Source organism: Megascapheus bottae, chromosome 19 (genome assembly GCF_031878675.1).
Source record: "Megascapheus bottae isolate mThoBot1 chromosome 19, mThoBot2.hap1, whole genome shotgun sequence".
Taxonomy (NCBI): Eukaryota; Metazoa; Chordata; class Mammalia; order Rodentia; family Geomyidae; genus Megascapheus; species Megascapheus bottae.
Window position 1 is genome coordinate 2,699,712 of NC_143527.1, and position 18,958 is coordinate 2,718,669.

The 18,958-nt window shown below is 47.3% G+C and overlaps 1 protein-coding gene across 2 annotated transcripts in view; it reads right to left on the reverse strand.

Annotated features, from left to right (window-relative positions):
* Positions 1-1,392: 1,392 nt before the first annotated feature.
* Znf407 (zinc finger protein 407) overlaps positions 1,393-18,958 on the reverse strand; it is a 361,765-nt gene continuing 344,199 nt past the window's right edge. For both annotated transcript variants that reach the window (XM_090352958.1, XM_090352957.1), the window contains one exon: positions 1,393-2,813. In XM_090352958.1, the coding sequence (XP_090209084.1) occupies positions 1,537-2,813 (1,277 nt within the window). In that variant the 3' untranslated portion in view covers positions 1,393-1,536. The remainder of the gene's footprint in view (positions 2,814-18,958) is intronic.

Consider the following 18,958-nt stretch of genomic DNA (forward strand, 5'->3'; position numbering starts at 1 on the left):
CTCCAACCAAGACGTGTGTGAGGAGCCTGTGAGGCCATCTGCTTGGTAAAGGTCACCTCCATCTCCCTAACAAACAGGAGCTCAGCCTGTCTCTGTGTGTCCAGCTAGCACTGCGATTGTTGGGAGACACAAACTAGTTACCCACGCTGATTACAGCCCCCAATCCTACCTGTGCTTGCTTACCCATGTGCTGGAGGGCAGCTGTGGGGCCGCAGATGAGCTAGGACAGACAACACCAAGCGGAGACAGGAAGCCGCAGAGAGGGGACACACCACATCCTGGGTGCTCACTCCCGTGGCCTCGGGGAGAGCTGTTACATGGCGCTGTACAAGCACAGGGACCAGTGTCCTCGTCTACCTATCTGCACCGGAACAATTTTTAGGCACTAGCCACAGCAGGTTATTACTGTGCCGAGGCCATCCACCAAGCAAACGTTTATGACACAGAACCAGGCCATGGGAGGTGCCTGTTAGAAATATGAAGTCTGGCTGTGGATGGAGAGGGCGAAGCCGCCATGGAAGGTGTGGCCTCCAGCGATCACAGCTGACTGTCGGCTAGCCACTTAGTAAAGCAAAACATCATTATCTTTTAATGCTACAATTTTATTTCAGAGAAAACAGAACAAAAACAACTTTAGCCTTTGAGGGAAGGGATTATTTTACAATTTTCAAAAAGGAAGAAGAGCAATGGCATTAAGAAACAAATGAGTGGGACATAAACTTGCATCCAGCAGCAGAGAGTCCAGGGGCAGACAGTGCCAGGAGTGGGCAAGCAGAGGGCTACAGGGCACTGTTTGTATTTGTTACTGTTTAACGTCAGCCTTTAAGACTGACACAACCACAAATAAACTGTAAAAGTGATGGCGATAGGAACAAACATTTGTTATAAAAAGCAAAATATAGATAGAACGCTATTTTCCAGAGTATACATTTCATGTGTAGATTTGATGAAACTAAATCAAAATAAGAATGACTATGTATTTTAACCAGGGTATATTTTAACTGAATATAAACTTCAAGGCTTTTCTTAACCACAGGTTTAAGATTTTTTTTTTTTTTTTTACACAGACTTTGACCAGAGCAACTGGTCTACCTAAGCATGTTTGGAGAGCGGAAATTTATACACGAATTGAACAGCTTCCTCTGATCTGAGGACACCACTGCCCTCAACTCATTTGAAAAAGAAAGCACAGTGGCAGTGGGGCCACCTCACATCAACCCTCTGGCTGTAGCTCTTCACCAGCTTCACATGCGGACAAGCGGCCACTCCCCAGGGCCACAGAGACAGTTCTCACCACCCACCACGACCCCACCTCTGCTGCCCTGTGGGGGAGCCCGGGGCTCAGGGCACTGGCCGGCAGGGACCCACGAGTGAAAGACCAGTAGTGCCCCCAGCCCAGACGCATCCTGCGGTGCCCCCCTCTCGGCTGTGCATCCCACTTGGTGGGCCTGGCTCTGCGCCCTCCTCCCGCCTTGTTCAGCACTTGTCTGCAGACCTTGTTAGGAGGCCTTCCTGGGCCCTGTGGGGAGCCGTGCCTCACGCCTCTCGAAGCTCACTGCTTTCTCTTTGGCTCTGCACTACGGTAGCTGCCGGGGTGCGGTCCTGGGTGTAAATGACCATGCTTGCCAGCTGCTCCACTCCGCCCGGGGCCACGGCCTCCGCCTGCAGGATCTCCTGAGAGCCAGCCTCCATCAGCGCATGTGAGTACACGGCCTCGTCCTCCGGCCCTGCGGAGGGCAGCTCGGTCACAATGTAGTGCGTGGTGCCCTCGGGGAAGCTGCTGGCGGCCTGGCCCACCATGGCCTGGACCAGCTCCTCGGTGACGATGATCTGGGAGATCTCGCCCTCCGACTCCACCAGGTCCATGCGGTCGGCGGGCAGCCGCAGGCCGTGCGGCTCCGTCTCCTGCATGATGAACTGCGAGCCCTCGCCCGTCACCATGTGCACGGCGCCCTCCTCATTCACCAGGACCTGGGTGACTCCGTCCTTGAGCAGCTGACCGGCCGCTGCGGGGTCACACACGGCCAGCTGGAGGACACCCTGCACCATCTTCTTGAAGGCCACCTGGGCTCGCTCCTGAGATGCGATGATGGCCGAGGGCCGTGTGACCTGGGCTAGCACTTCCTGAGCGTCCGGGAACGTCTGGGTCTGCGGGGCCTCCGAGCCAGGCCTGTCGTCCTCCGGGTGGGGCAACTGGACCAGCACCTGCTTGGGGCTCGGCCTGCCCTTATCCCGGCCCTCGGCCTCCCCTAGCTCAGTGACTGCACACAGCAGAGCGTCGAGGGCAGAGGCAGCCTCGGGCGGTGAGCCCGAGGCCTCGGACAGACTTAGAATCTCCTGCTTGGTCACCTGCTGCGTCACTGCCCCGCTGGGGCCCAGGGCTTCCTCCACGCTGTGGCCGTCCACAGAGCTGCCCACGACGACCACCTGGGTGGCTCCGTCCAGCTGCTCCGGGAGGAGGGCGGCAGGAGCCTCGCTGCCGGCAGAGGCCCCACCCTGGCTGGTGGCGATGACCTGCCCGTCCTCTGTGATGTGCACCACCCGGGCCAGCTGGCCGGCCAGCGCCAGCGTCTGTAGCGTGGCCGCGGCCGTCTCCTCCACAGATGCGTCCAGCGCCAGCTCGCCATCGTAGCCCTGGATTATGATGAGCTGCTGGAGTGGCTCAGGTGCCGGGGCCGGCCTCCGGCTGCTCCGAGGCTTCTCCCGCACCGGGGACTCTTCAGCCAGCGCCGCGGCCGTGAACGGGCTGTCCGTCTCCACGAACGTGGCTCCTTGTCCTTTCAGGCGGCACTCGTACGACTTGGACACAATGCCTGCGGGAGACAGGGATGGTTAGATGTGAGACAAAGGGCAGAGGCCGGGCATGCCACAGACCCACCTTAGACCCTGTGGCCCTATGCGAGGCCCCGCCGCTCCCATGGCCTCTGTGAGTGTATGAGGGCTTAGTGCATGTCACACGTGTGGGGCCTGTGCCCCTCCTGGAAGAAGCATGGTAGGCAGCACAACCTGGCAAGGCTCAGCCTCAGGACACTGACCCAGAGAAATCTTTTTCTCTGTGCCTAAATACTATGTGCAAGGTATTTGCTTAGTAAACAACAAGCGAAAGTCTTGTGGATTAAATGTCAAAAGCCAGTCACCAATAAACACAGCTGGAAGAGTTCAGGGCAATAAGTGTTTCCTGAGCATCTACTTCATGTCAGGCACCAAATTATGTGAAAGGACAGGCAGTGCCTGTGCGCCAGGCACTGTGGCTGTGGCTCTGCCAGGTCCTGTGACACTGATATGAACAGGGGCCTATGAATGTGGGGGTCAGGGAGCAGGCCTAAGGGGGCCCAGCCTAGCACACACGGAATAAGGCCTGGGGATGTGAAAGGTACCAAGCCTGTCTGAGATGGGCCAGAGCATTCCAGGAAGAGCTAACAAAGAAAGCACCTGGTATGCCCAGGGCCAGGGCCACATACAGGAAGAGGATGCCCTACGCAGTGTGGGGACAGGGGCTCCTGACCTGGATGTCTGAAATTCCAAAAAGCGGGTCTTGGGCCGGACTGCATAGCACCTCGCAGGCCTGGGCCGAGGCTATGGGCTGAGTGTTTTTAAGCACAAAAGCTGCAGATTCGCAGCAGAGATCAGCAGAGCTACGCCACCCCACAGCACCCTGTGTTCACAGAGATGCCTTGGAGACCAAAAGGAGGGAGGCCCGGGCCAGGGGTCCTGGCTGTCCCCTGGCTGGGAACAGTGGGTGCCACCCTGGTGTCAGGGACCTGCGCAGGACTCAGAGCTCCAGGCCATGGCCACCCTGCAAACCTGGGTCAGAATATGAGCAGCTCTTATGGCAGGAAGCAAGGCGGCAGGGTGGCACTGGCTGGGCGCAGGGGGTGGGAGGCCAAAGAGGGGTGGGCGAGGGCTCCCATTTGGGGTACACAAAGACACACTGATGCCCGAGAAAGGTAAGGCATGACTACAAGACAAAAGCGTTTTCTTCCCCCCTAAAGAAGAGACTGACTGGCTCTAACCAGAGCTCCTGTTTTATTTTGTAAGCCCCAAATCATTCATGGCGTTTACTGTTACCTCCTTCCCTCTCCAAATGAGGGATGAGGGATCCGGGTTTCACCCACCAAGGATCAACCATGACCACTTCATTCTACTTTGGTCAGTTTTGTGACAGTCCCTTTACCCTCACCAGAAGGAGAGAAGGATGAAGCGCTACTGGAGATCATTTACTGCTGCCATTCTCAGAGACAACCATTTTGCTTACCACTTTGATGGTGTTCTAGAATGAACCTTTCTGAGCCAGAGACCACAAGACAAGACCTGGCCTTCAGCGGAGCAGTTGTTAAGAGCATTTTCTCCCAAGACATGCACGGGCTCTGCTGCTGACAGGGCAGCGGGCCCGGACCGAGGAGGATTCATGAGCAGTCAAGTGCCACAGTCAGCTCATTCTTGAAGAACTTAGGAAGGGCATGCAACACACAGAACCTTTCATTTCCCCCCCTCAGTAATGGGGGGTTGAACTCAGGGCCTCATACTAGCTAGGCAATCAGTCTGTCACTTGAGGAATACGTCAAGTCCTTTCTCGCTTTAGTTATTTTTCAGATTGAGTCTCAAGGGTTTTGGCCAGGGTTGACCTTGGACTTCACTCTTTTAACCTATGCTTCCTGGGTAGCTGGGATTATAATAAGCAGGACTATGCTTGGCTTGTTCTTTTGAGATACTGTCTTGCTTATGGTTTGCCTGTGTCAGCCTTGAATTCGGATCCTCCTATTTCTGCCTCTTTTGTGGTTGTGAGCCGTCATACCCAGCCAGATCACAGAATCTCAGGTCAAGGAAAGACTGAGGGGTCAACTAGACTAATCCCACTCCCAGAAACCCTTGCTCACTCAAGATGGCACATGGTGGGTGGGCAAGGCAAAAGAAACTACTATCTTCAGGCCAATTAACCCTTTCTGGAGGAGGACCTGAGATGTCCCTCACGTTCAGCCAAAACTATCACCTACTTACACTGTGCCCTTGCTTCCGCTCTTTTTCTCCCCTAGTAACAACGGAAGACAGCTTGGTGCGGGTGGCTCACGCCTGAGATCCAATGGCTGCCGTTCCAAGGCACTCTGGGCAGTAACGTCCCTGAGACGATCATCTCCAATTAATTACCAAAAGGGCTGGAAGTGGCACTGTGGCTTAAGTGGTAGAGCCCTTCAGCAAAAATGCTAAGGAAGGGCCGGGAGTTTGGCCTAGTGGTTAAAGTGCTTCCCTAGCATGCATGAAGACCCGGGTTCGATTCCTTGGTACCACATACATAGAAAAAAGTCGGAAGTGATGCTGAGGCTCAAGTGGTGGAGCTCTAGCCTTGAGAAAGTCCAAGGACAGTGCTCAGGCCCTGAGCTCAAGCCCAGGACTGGCAAAAAAAAAAAAAAAAAAAGTGTGAGGTCCTGAGTTCAAGGCCAAGCACCAGCATCTATCTGCACAAAAATGTATGCCCTTGCCATTGCATCACAAAGCGAGAGGAGCGGGACAGGCAGGAAATGGTTGCCCACTTGTGATTCCCGACAGTCTCCCCAGGGCACACTGCAAACATGCGTCGAAGAAATTCAGTTACTCTCCGGGCAACACAGTGGAAAACCTCTTCGGTGCACAACAACCCGCTGCATCTTTTATAGCGTAACAATCCTGCATTCTGAAGGACTTGCTGAAGGTATCTGAGGCCAGGGCCGGCCACCCGGGTAGACTAGGTGGCAATACTACTGTGGGGAGAGGCCAGGCAAGGCCCAAAGCCCCTGCCCCTGAGCCGCCACAGGAGCTGCTCAGTCCACCACAGTTCATAAACGTACGTGCAGGTCCATCTTTTGATTCAGCAATTTAATAACTTCGAGTGCTGTCAGTACTGCTTTGAAAAATAGCACCCATAAAATGTAACAGCCTCAATCAGATTGAAAAAGATTCACCCAGTGAAGATTCTTCCATTTCAAACATAATGAATTAATGGGAAGCTGTATGGAAGTTCAAGTGTCATTTAAGCGAACGGGCATCTCGACCGTAACTTCCAATTCCAACTGGCTCTGGCCAGGACTTTGCTGGGCTGTGCACCCCCATTTCAGAGCTCTTTCCAGTATATATGGAATGAAGACTTGCATCACCAATGGCCAGACACAGCACTGAGAAGGAGGCGGGCATGGGCTGTGTGGCGCTCCAAGAGCCGCAGATCTGTAACACAGCGTAGATGCCCAGAACAACATTTGTGCTGCAGTTTGAGTTTTAAAAAGATGTTGTCAGATCCAGTGCAGGAACAGCAGCTAATCAGTGTGGCTAATTTCAGTCTTTTTGGAACAGATTCCAATTGGGCAATATGGAGCCTTGTATAGAGATGCACACAGAATGAAAGCACGGCTTCCTGCCTGTCTGTGAGCCCAGGCACATTACCCATTTGCTTCTGTGACTACACAGACACTACACGCCCCTCTCATGGCGCCATGTGTTAAGGTTTACAGTTAGCTGCAATAAGAGGTCCTTTTCTTTTTTTGAATCTGGTCTGTTCTTCATCATGTTGAGATGAAGCTGAGCCCTGCTGAGGTGAACTCCTTCCCTGCAGGGACAGAGCCCACCCTATGGGGAAGAGCCCCCAACCCTGCAGGGCTGCTCCCTGAGGGCCTGAGCACCTGGCTCTGCATGTGTGCGTGTGCACATGTGTGTGTGTGTGTGTGTGCACGTGTGTGTGTGTGTGCGCGCGCGCACACGTGCGCTTTCTTGGGTTACTGTCATCGTTTTTCCCTCAGAATAAATACCTTATGCTTTTGTTAAGCTTACATTTAATTAAAATGTACAGAATTTGTGCAGTAAACTCGAATGAAACAAATAAAACAAGGGCCCCCTCTCTTGAAGGCATACGTTGTGAATGAAAAATGTCATTACAGACTAAAAAATTTTGCAGTAAACAGGGCCTACAGAGAGAAGTTTGCCTGTAATGACATCCATAAAATACACAAATGGCACTTTTAGTACCATCCTGAATATGGCATTTTCTGTGCTCTACACACAATCTAAATGGTTTGATCATAGAGCATAATACTCCATTGGGTTTATAGAACAATCAATGTTCCATAAAATGATGTATTTATCCAATAGTAGGCTCGGCAGTTACTGGCGTATGACATTGTAGGACACAGGCTAGGCCTCCTTGCAGCACACATGCCGGCTGTAAAACTTATCTAACACCACTTCAACAACTTCATCTCATCTGTGGCAAGTAATTTGTGGAAGACTCAGCCTGGTTTAAAAAAAAAAAACTTGTAATAAAAATTCATAGAATTTTCAGGAGAATGAAAACTGATGACAATAGAAAGGTCACTTTGTGTCTGCACTGAAGGGGTCAAAGGTTGTTGGCAGTTCTAAAACTGAAAGTAGATTTCATGCATCGCGTAGCAGATAAAGATGGCATTAAAAAGACAAGTCATGGCGCAGTGGCCCACGCCTGTGAGATTCCCGCTAATGTCCTGCATAAATGCTTTGTTGCTATGAGCCAGTGCTGACTTTACATTGCTAAGCTCTCCTGAAACAGGACTAAATGTTGACACAGAGCTGGATGACTCTCCCGCACTGAGCAGCTGAGGACTAAGTGTTGACACAGAGCTGCATGGCCCTCCCGCACTGAGCAGCGGGTGATGTTTTGGCTGAGCCAGGAAGCTTGCTAGCGCTGGGTCAGTTCACTATCAGAATTAAAGCACCTTACTACGAAGTGATCCAAAAAAGACTACAGTTTTTCTAAAAGTTTGGTGGCACACTAGACATGGTGATTCTTAAGCCCTGTCTAATTTTTCTTGACTTCAATTTTAAGATGTAATTTTAACAAGAATGTTAAGAAATCACACTTAATACCTATTAAAATGAAACAATATTAGCAGATTATGCTAATAAATTAGAGCCATATTTTAGTGTCATAAAAGCGTATAAGTTCCTCAAGTGAAAGGAGGAAAAATGACAAATTAAAATTCAATGAAATATAACCTTTTAGAAATTTCAAAGTAGAGAATACATTATTCTTACAATAGCAGTCACCAATAGTTTAGCCAGTCAAATCAATGTCGATAATTGTTCTGTGAGTTATTCATTTCTGATGGTTGGAATTCCGGTGTGGGGCAGCACCCCTGGTCCCTGTGGCATGGGTGAAGCCAGTGTGTCCGCAGTGACCCCACCCCTCCCAGCAGCCAAAGGGCCACCTTGCCTCGGAGAGCAAAGGTGGTGAACACTTCTCCATTCTGGAGTGTCCAGACACATTCTGATCATGACCATGAAACCAAAACCAGACTCAATACAAATTAGGAATTCCTTTTAGCCTTTTATATGCTTACTAAGCACAACAGTGACACAAGTGAGACTTACTCAGGGCCTGGCCTGTTTTGGCTATACTAAACCTAAGGTAAAAACAAAACAAAAAACAAACCACAAAAACAAAACAAAACAAAAAAACTACACTGATGCTGGCTTCTTGGCAAGTGTTAAGTATGTCACTGAGATAATTATTAAAGGCCACTTAACAAGAATCTGTCCTATAGCACATGGAACGATTCAAACACATGTTGGTATTATGGTAAGCATCGAGATGTGCCCCCCCTCTCTTTTTTACAAGAAGAGATGACAGAAATTATTTGTGAGAAGTTAACTGAGATCAACACCATATCTCTGAGCTCAATATAAATTCAAATATACAATTTTTTTTTTGCAGTAGTGGAGATTGAACTGACACTTGAGCCACTCTCCCAAGCCTTTTTGCTCTGACTATTTTTGAGATACAGTCTCACTTTTTGGACCATGATCCTCAAATGTACACCTCCGTAATGGCTGGGACAATGACAGGCATGTATCACTCCTCTGTCCTGTCCTGTTAAGACAGGGTCTGGTGAACTCCTGCCTTGTCTGGCCTCAAACCAAATACACAACTTCTTACGAAACAACATGCAAGCTTTAGGGAAGGAATACTTCTAACAAATCGGGACAGTTAGGTTTCAATCCCTGTTTCTTACGTATCATTGGCATTGCTCTTCACATTGGTAGCAACTCAAGATAACCATGGAACACCCCTGAGTAAAACTGCAAGACATCTAGGGTAAAAAAAAGAAGAAGAATCTTATGCAAGTTGGAAATTCAGAATCGTCCAGGTTTCTAACTATCCCAAGAATAGTCTCCATGGGCCCAGGTATTTTCATGGGCACTGGAGAGTGACAAAGAGCAAAAGACAATATTTTACCTTTAAAGTCACAAACCCTAAGACATTTTGCATTATATCAGACCCTTAGGTCTTTATTATCATTTTCATGCATGAAGATCTATCCGGCAGTAATGGGGGTTAGGCACACACATCTCAGTCAGCGAGGGAGACATGCTTCCTTTAAGGTTATCCTGACAGGCTCTGGGGGCCAGGGGAGAGCGGGGTTAACTGTTTCTCTGCCAGCTGCACAGAATCCTGTGCACTGCACAGATCCATCACACTGTGCCAACTATAAAACTTTGGAAATTCGACTCAGGTGACAGAAATAGTGCCATCAAGTTTCACAGAAGGTGATGAAATAACACTTTAAAGTTAGACTGTAAAGTGCTCTGATCTTGTCGTTTCCCTGTGAAGAACACTTCTTAAAAACTGCCAGCTGATTTACTAACAGAACACTCAAGTATCTCAAGCCCTGTAGGGGAGGGGTGGCAAGGAGGCCCGTGCAGCTCTCAGCACACGGCAGTCCTGGACAGGGAGGGCGCGTTTGGGGTGCTCCTCCCTACTTCCTCTGTGGCTCTCTCCGGGAGTCTCATCAGGAGCGCTGCACCCAGTCAGCGGTATCACATTCGAGGCCCCAGGCGAGAAGAGGTGGAGTACCCCGTGGGGAGCCTAGGGGCTCGGGCGCAGGAAGAGACTTCCAGAGGACCTTGAGGCTCTGCCAGATGGGCAGCATCCACGGCTCACGGGAAGGCTGCCTCTGTTTGACTTAGCGATTTCTTCCCTGCATTATAAAGTCAGGAGATGAAGAAGCTCAACGACCTTTCCCTAAGTCTCCTCTGACAACCTAGGGAGGCTCAGTATCGATAACACAACGTCGCAGACAAGGTCTATTTTTCAAAAGTTGTATACATTATACAAACCTTAAAATTATGCAAATAGGAGGCCCAGGCAATGTCGCTGGAGGACAGGCCTCTGACAGGTGACTTCAGAGGGCTAACCAGGAGGTTTCTGCCTGTATCATTTCTGCTTTCCTGGCACATTTACTTTGTCCCTGTGTTCCTATCTCCATTATAGTAGAGCATTGTCAAATTCTTCCTGAGGAAATGAGAGGTGAGAGACATTCGTCTTCATCGTCGACACTTTTGTAAGAAGGTAAAAAGCAAACTGCTTCTCAGCCATAGCACAGAGGCAACATTAAAATCAAATTTACAGTACACAGAGCCTACAGCTGGGGTAAAACACTAACTGTTAGTATTTTAATTATCTACAAAGCTTTTGGTGGTCTAACATCTGCTCACAGCCACATGACGGCAGCTGCTGTATACACTTAAGATGGTGCAGGATCCTTTCCTAGACCTGAAAGGAATCATATGTTCTGGGCACATGGCTGCTGTTCCTCTGGGCTGGCTAGGTGAGGGCCTAGCGTTGTGTGGGGACAGTCCTTCAGGCATGTCCTGTCTCAGGGAGCAAGGCTAAGCTGGCAAAGGGGCTGGTCCTCACTCTCTAGAGTCCCTCCAGACACAGACACCAAGAGTAAACAGCTGGACACATGCAACTTGTGGACAGCCGGCTGGCTGGCCCCACCATACTGTCTGAGTGTGGCTCAGAGGGGCAGACAAGGCTGAAGACACGCCAGAAAACATCATGTTTTCTTTTAACCAGTGGACACTGATCTTCACGGGACATTTTCCTAATCTCTAGACATAGGTGCTAGGCAGTGGGCAACAGTGTTCTGCTGCTTGATCCTGGAGACTCTGCGCCAGTCCTTCAGCCAGTTCCACAGTGGCAGTGCAGCTGAAGGCTGCAGGCCACGTCCAGTGCCGTGTCACATCTTGTCTCCCTAAGATGACCAACAGCTCACCAAGGAGATCCCGGGCTTTACAACTAAACTAGGGCATCTCCTATCTTCTGCTAATGACCACAAATGGATAGGGAAACTTTCTAGTCTGAAAGCTGGCAAAATCTCCTGTTGTTCATAGTTCTAGAAAGCTGCTTGAATCCCTAAGTCTTGCTGTCTTCAAGAGAAACTGAAGTAGTCATGTAACATATTCAGCTCTGTATAGTTTAGTATATAGTACTTGAAATTGGCATGCAGTTTGAATAATTTTTGTAAACAGTACAATCTCAGATGGCCAAAAATATCTGAAGCACATTCTATGGACAATGAAGTTGTATTTAATGTGAATGTGTAGAAAGTCTTATAATCAAGAACTAAAAAAAAAAAAATGCTCCAAGTAGGAGGACGGCAAGAAAAGGGCTCTAAGTCCCACCTGCCAGGGGCATGAGCAGTGACGTGGCTTTCCTGAGCACAGAGGGGAATGGGGACAGACCGTTCCTAGGTTAAAGCTCACATTCCACATTTCTAAGAGAGCGTGGGCAGAGGCTTGAGTACACAGAAGAGACACGGACCCATGCTGAGGCTGGTGAATGAATAATGGGCAGCTGGCTGAGGGCTCCGGACTCTGGCAGGATGGTGAGAACGGCCTGTCACACTCACACGGGCAACATTGGGTGCAGCAGATATAAGCTACAGGCACATAAAGTCTGCTTCCAAAGTACTGATTCAGAGAATGAAACCCACAGCCACTTGACCGTTGACTTTCTTATGTGGAAAGGCTTTAGAATCACCTTCTCAAGTCAGGGACACTAGAGTCCTCTAACACGAGGCTCCATTCTAAAGCCACTGAAATAGAGGGCAGAGATTCTGATGAGCCTACAGAAAAAAGGACAATCTGATCTCTGACACATTTTTAGACTCCAACAAATAACGCTTTGCCAGGATACCCTGAGCCGGAGCAGAAGGCCAAGCTGCGTGCATCCACTCATGGGTCTGAGATTGCACAAGGTCAACCCACAGATACAACACATTGCTTAGGTGCTACTTAGTTCTTTCAAAGCAAACTTACTGGTGAACTTCCTAAGTGGGCCTGTGCTATCTGATAGTTGTACAATAAACCAAATTTGGAATAATAAAATAAAAGCATGTTATAAAAAAGAAGTCAGCAAGTTTGGCTTATTATAATATAGGGATCAATTGAACATTTCTGTTATATTGGGAAAGCTGCATGCACGTGACTGGTTTGCAGTGGTTTTATGATTATCAGGACAGTGTCATTCTCCTGAACTTTCTGAGCCTTCCTCAGCTGCTTGCTGGGGGGACTCAGGGCCATTAAAGGCACAAAGTCCTTATTTCAGTTTTTACCTCAAGCAAATCAAACAAGAATTTAAACAATACCACAGGGGCAGTGGCTCACGCCTATAATCCTAGCGACTCAGGAGGCTGAGATCTGAGGTTCTACGGTTCATAGACATCCCGGGCATTAAAGTCTGTAAGACTCTTATCTCCAGTGAACCACCAGAAAACCAGAAGTGGCACTGTGGCTCAAGGTGTAGGGTGGTAGCCTTGAGCTGAAATGCTCAGGGACAGCGTCCAAGCCCAGAGTTCAAGTCTCACGACCAACCCACAAAGGGCTTAAGAGTCTCTAAAGACATACTGTGTAAGATCTACTGTGTGAGCTGGCCCACGGCTACTCAAGACACAGATGCTAGTCCACTGGCTTGACCATAGTTTTCAGCCACATACTATGTGGATACACCTACAGATGACACATGAGTTGTGAGAGGACGTGCTGGGACAGTGACTCTATCAGCTCCTCACAGTGGCCCTCAAGTCCTATCCATCCAATCAAGAGTCTCACCCAACACAGCAAGCTATCACCCACCTTGAAAAGACAATGTAAAAGAGAGAACAGTACAAGGAATACCCGCCACACCATATTTGGCAGAGAAAGAAATATCCAACATAACTTTCCAGGTTTTAGGAATGACTACACATGCAAAAATGTTACTTGCAATTAAGTGCTTGCAAACAGCAGGCTCTCACATCTTGTCATCTCAAAACAAAACAAATATTTTAACCATAATTGTATGAATTTATGAGAATCGTCTAGCTGATTTCTTTCAAAGGCACAAAGCACCAAGGGTTCTGGTTGGAGAACAAGTCTCACTTTAGTGTGATGCTGAGTTAAGAGTCCTGGGAGAGGCAGAGCTAGGAAAGGTATCCGGTCAGTTACTGTGGGCCTTGTCTCTACTCTGTGCTGGGGGACTAGCTGGAAGTTGGTGGTTCTACAATATAGGTAATGGCCAAGAAACTAAGTGTCATCCAGATAGTGTATGGGAAGATGAGAGGAAAAAAACAACAACAACAAAGTCAAGTGTCCTGGGGCCACTCTGAACTGAAGAAGGTCCAGGCCACTCAAGGAGAGTGGAAAGTCAGGAGCTGGGTGGCAGGAAAGAGGAGTGACCATCTTCTCTCACCAGTGTGACCCTCCATGTCAAACACCAAAACCAGACATCACAGAGATGCAAGTTAGGTCTCCCTCAGTGCCAGTATTGCTAGGAAACTCCTATAGTTCACCCCTTAAACATTATACTATTCGTGGAGAACTGAAGGGATGTGAACATGCAGAACAGCAGAGTCCAGACCCAGTGTGGTTGTACAGAAGGCAGGACAGGTCAGAGGTTTCCTCTCAGGCAAACGGCCCAGTGAGTCACGAATACTGATGTACCCTCCAATCAAGATCCAAGGCAAGGTGATCTGATGAGCAGAATTCTTCACAGGACAAGAAGGGAGGCCTGTGGCCCCGGGGGTGGAGGGTACCCAACCCAGGAAGGCCACACCTCTACCTTCCCCTCTCCATCCACGACAGGAGGTCCTCAAGTATTTTCGGAATGAAAATTCTCAGCTCTTTCTTAGAGCAGCAAGACAATCAAAATGACAGTACTGAATTAATTCCTCATTTGCTGGCTGTAAGAAACTCAAAGCAGAATTGCCAGAGGGCAAAACAGAAAGAGTGACACCATACATCTCAGCTTTTATATATGTCCCTTTGATAACTTTGCTTGTACAGTTTGTATTACCCTTACAATCTAACCATTGTTATCATACTTAATTTACAGACTGGCAAGTATATCTATTAGTAGGAGCTATGCTCTGGAAAGTACTACTAAAATTATCTGGAATTCTTAACAGAAGTCCTGGGAAGTCCAGCAGACAAATTACATACAGAAAAAGAAAGAAAGAAAAAGCCTCCAGGGGAAACCCTCCACAAGGGATGGTTCCTTACCAAGCTGCATGACTGTGGGTTGCTGTGATGCCTCAAACTGTGGCTGCAGATGAGCTGGCCTGCTCTCAGGCGCCCAGTATAACCCTCCACTGGAAGGACAGTTGATCAGAGTTCTGAGGGGTGTGTGTGTGTGTGTGTGTGTGTGTGTTAGGCCCGTTTTCTCAGTTTGTGCTGACCGCCTAGAATACTATTTGCTTTATCTATTCCTCTTCTGACACTGTCCTGATAATAATAAAACCACTACAAACCAGTCAAGCGCATGCAGCTTTCCCAGTATAACAGAAATATTCAATCAATCCTTATAATAAGCCAAACTTGCTGGCTTTCATTTTATTATTCCATATTTGGTTTTATTGTACAACTTTTAAAATTCATTTGTATGTGGAATCAGGATCCTAATTATTCTAACAGATTTATTAGCTTGGGTTTTAGATACAGCTTTTCCACAAATACTTTTTAACCCCTCCCCCCCAAAATAGGCATGAACTTAGTTCTAATTTATTTCGCTTAACTTTAGCTTGTGTTTACAAAGGACAGAAGGAAAGGGATATTTGGGAGACAAATGAAAATCTTGATTAAAGATGTTTCTGTTGGAGCCTACCCAGAAAATACCTAGTTGTAGAAAAGTTTTTTAAATCCTAAATTCATTTCTACTGGAGAATCTGGGGAGGAAGGGGACTTCCAACCATGGTTCCTCACATGGTAGCTCAGCCGGGAGCCCAGGTTCTGAAGCCGGGCTCTCGGGGAAGATGCCTTGGTAATTAATGATAGTGGCAGTGGGGCTTTGGACTGACTCAACACTATCTTGGCTTAGAAATGGATTCTAATTTTAAAGAATTAACATTGCTGAAAATTCTCCTAGAACTCTTAAATATAAGGCTTTCAAATGAAGCAGTTTTCCCTGAACCGGGCAGATTCACAGCTCTTGGCTTCCCAAAGCCTTGGGCACCCTGTGGGGCTAGGTGAAGCAAGGTTTCCTTTGAGCTGGAGAATTCTATGATACTACATTTATGCTGGCACTCACAGACACTGATTGGGCAACCTTAGTGACCTGGCTTAGACTACATGAGCCATCATCTATTGACTGGGCTCATGTTGGCTTTCTAAAGTTCTTGGATATAAAAATATAGATTCTCTTATAAATCTGGCCTACTGTCACCTTCATAATACAGCAGAACTTTGTGTTTCTATATGAGTTACACTTGGAAATTAATGGGCTGTTTATGACAGCTCAGATGGATTTGCAGTCATCATATTTAGCCCAATGTGGTCTCAAATAATTACTTCTGGACATCTGAATGGAAATTCAGCAACACTCAAAGAAGCCTTCTGTAAGCTGGCTGGCTCATCATGTACAAAAACTACTTACTAAGATGGGCAATACTCACTCATGAGGACAACAAAAACTGGTATCAATATACCAAAATATCAAGTTTACAGACCAATGGATGTGTTCCTTCTATTGAAAAGCACACTTGTCCAGCACACTTGTCTACCCCAGCTCCTGTAAAACCTGCAATCCAAAACAAAGCCCTTAGGTCTTTCAGTATGAAACCTTATAAAATGACTCAAGATTCTTGACATCAAAGTTTCCATTTTTTGAAAGAGACAGGCGCAGGGGGAGACAAGTATCACAGCTGAGAACAGAGCAGCAAAGCAAGCAGAGGATCAGTGGAGGCTCCCAGACGCTGGCACTCACCACTGCCTCATGAATAGCACTGAGGAACAAAGGACAATGACGATAAAATTGGTGCTTTTGTCTTAGAAGGCTGGCACAGATGGGCCTGGCATGCTTCATGTTTCATTTTCACAAAACTTCAGCCATATTTCCAGGGCAACAGTTCTACTGTTTGTAGGCAAAAGGTCTACGTGCAGGAAACCTGAGGCTTGCCAACTGCTTTGCGGAATATCCCAACTCACACCCAGAAAAGGTAATTTACACAAACAGATGAGTGCTTATAGTCATTTTTTTCCTAATCGGGATGAACAACTTATCATTTATCTTATAACTTATCTTACTCAGACCCATCTCACCGCTTCTGCATTTTCTTCCTTTCTGATGATGTTCTAGATGAAATTCTTTGCTGTAATGGAATGTGGAATTTGTAGCAATACGTTTAAACTGCAGGTTGAGAGTAGCTATAACTATTGTTAAGCATGCAGAAGAACTCTGACGAGTAGGTAATTTTTTAGACTCTGCCTGAAACATTAGTGTCTGTACATGATCTTTTAACAGAAAGTAGGAGAATTTAACAGCAACATACATCAAATAATTACTGTTTTTTAACCTAGTATTTACTTATACAGTTTTGACCATATCTTACATATTTGTTAATGTAAGGTATTTACTTCCAATGAAATATAATTAATGTATTTCCTTCACACCACCTATCAAACATATCAATGAAAATCTCATTATCACTAACAATTTGCAAGTTTTAGTCAGGGGCCATATAAATGATAGTATGTGGGGTTATTTAAGTTCAGATCCATTTCATAATCAGAAACATTGCCTGAGGCTCTGCCTGACACTGGCAGAATGAGAAGCAATGAAGGGGCAAAGCTAACACTAAACAAACAAATCAAGTCAGTGTGAACAATGCCAGGCCAACAGAGTCTAGGAACAACATGGCACTGGGAGCTGATCTTCTGGAGGCTGAGCTGTCAAGGAATCTGGCTCTAAAAGGCCTTGTTGTTTATGAAAGAAAACAACAATATACTTTCTTGAGGCTACATGTAAACAAGAATGTATTTACATATAGTTCTGTCAAAGAACTCCCCCCATGCACATACATCTTCCTAAAAATGTAGGAGATTACTTGATCTAAGTTCAGTACCAGTTCCCTAAGTCACAGACAGTAACTATATAAACTACAGTATGAGAAGAGGTCAGTTTCCCTATCTAAAATACCAAGTCAGAAAGGGCCAACTTCCCTTCCTTCCCAGACTGTTGCCAGTGGTACTCTCATGTGGCCCCAAGATCAGAGCTGCACGCTGAACAATTCATAACTGACAGAAGGATCAAAATTCAAGGCTATCCAGTGCAAAAGTTAGTGAGATCGTATCTCAAAGAACAAGCTGGGCGTGGTGTCGCCTGTCTATATTCCTAGCTAGGCAAGAACTGAAGGTAGAAAGATCTCAAGTCTAGACTGGTCCTGGACCCAAGACCCTACCTGAAAATGAACTAAAGCAAAGAGGGCTTTAACCAGTGCAACTAGAACTGAGAAAACCAGAAAGCCCTATTGTGTAGAGGGCAAAGGGTTCATGGATGACAATGACCTGCCCACTGGTTCAGGGGTGTGTCCTACAGCATTCATGACAAGAAGCTTGTGGGGGCCTGGATCAAGAGGTAGCAAGCAAGCAAGCTCAAGGACCTGAGTTTAAACCTCAATACCACCCCTGAGAAGAACATCACAACTTCTGAGCAGCTCTAAGTGTCCAAAGTAAACCCAGTAGGCTAGCAATTTAAAAAGTTAGGTCATGGATGATCAAAACAGCCATCTCCTCTGTAAGGCTTTCCAGGTGCCAGTATCTGTCCACTGTATATTGGAGAGTCACTGCCAGCATCGAGACTCAGGACTTTTGATGTGGCAGGTTAGGTGTTCCCCCAATTGCTTACATAAGCCACAGGGTCAACTCATAACATTTGCCCACAATGGAAAGCTGAGACGGCAGGGACAGAAGCAAACACAGTCTCTGCCAGCCTTTGGCAACCAGTTCTTGCAAAGGACAAGGGTGCATTACACTCTGGAAACATCTCTCCCTAGGGGAACTTGACTCAGGCACCTGAACAGGATGGAGGAGACAAAGGGCTGGGCCAGGAACCCTACTATGTGACCATGCAGGAAGGAAAGAAGGAGGGAGAGACACAGGAGCTCAGCAGGCTGGCTGGCCAAAGGCTGATTTGGGAGAGGGAAATAAAGATAGGAAAACCACTTCCAATTAGTAGGCAGGCTGGCAAGCGAGAGGAAGATAGATGATGCTGAGTACTGGGGAGCTTCCACACACTTGTAGGAATGAAAATCGGTCAGGCACTGTGAAAACAGTTTGGTCCCTTCTCGTCACGTCACTCCACAATCCCAGTATAATGTAAACAAGACCTGTTGCCAAACATTCATCGCAGTCTACTCATAATCATTGTGAGTTGAGCAATTCACACGCCCATTACCAGGAAAGATACACACATATCATGATACATCTACAGTGTGAGATACTACTTTGTAATAAAAAGAAACACAAGACATTGGATGCAACAGCACAAATGAATTGTCTCAAAAGCCTACATGGAGTGAAACAGCAGACCACATACAGTTTTGTTTATGTAATATGGGAATAGGCAACCAGAGGGACAGCTGATGGCTGACGGTGATGTCAGAAGAGCTTACCACTGAAGACATGGAGAAGATTTTTGTGGTAAAAGAAATAGTCTCTAACTTGACTGTGGTGGTATTTGCATGAGAGCACATGGTTGTGATGAAACCCCATCCAACGGTATACTTAAAGGGTATGGAAGGCATGAGGGAGAATGTTCCTAGAGGTGACACAGATCAAGATGCACTACATTCATACACTGCTTTGTTAAGTGGCAACTCCCTTCCTTAGTTAAAGGTAATAAAAATAAAGTTTAAAAAACCCAAAT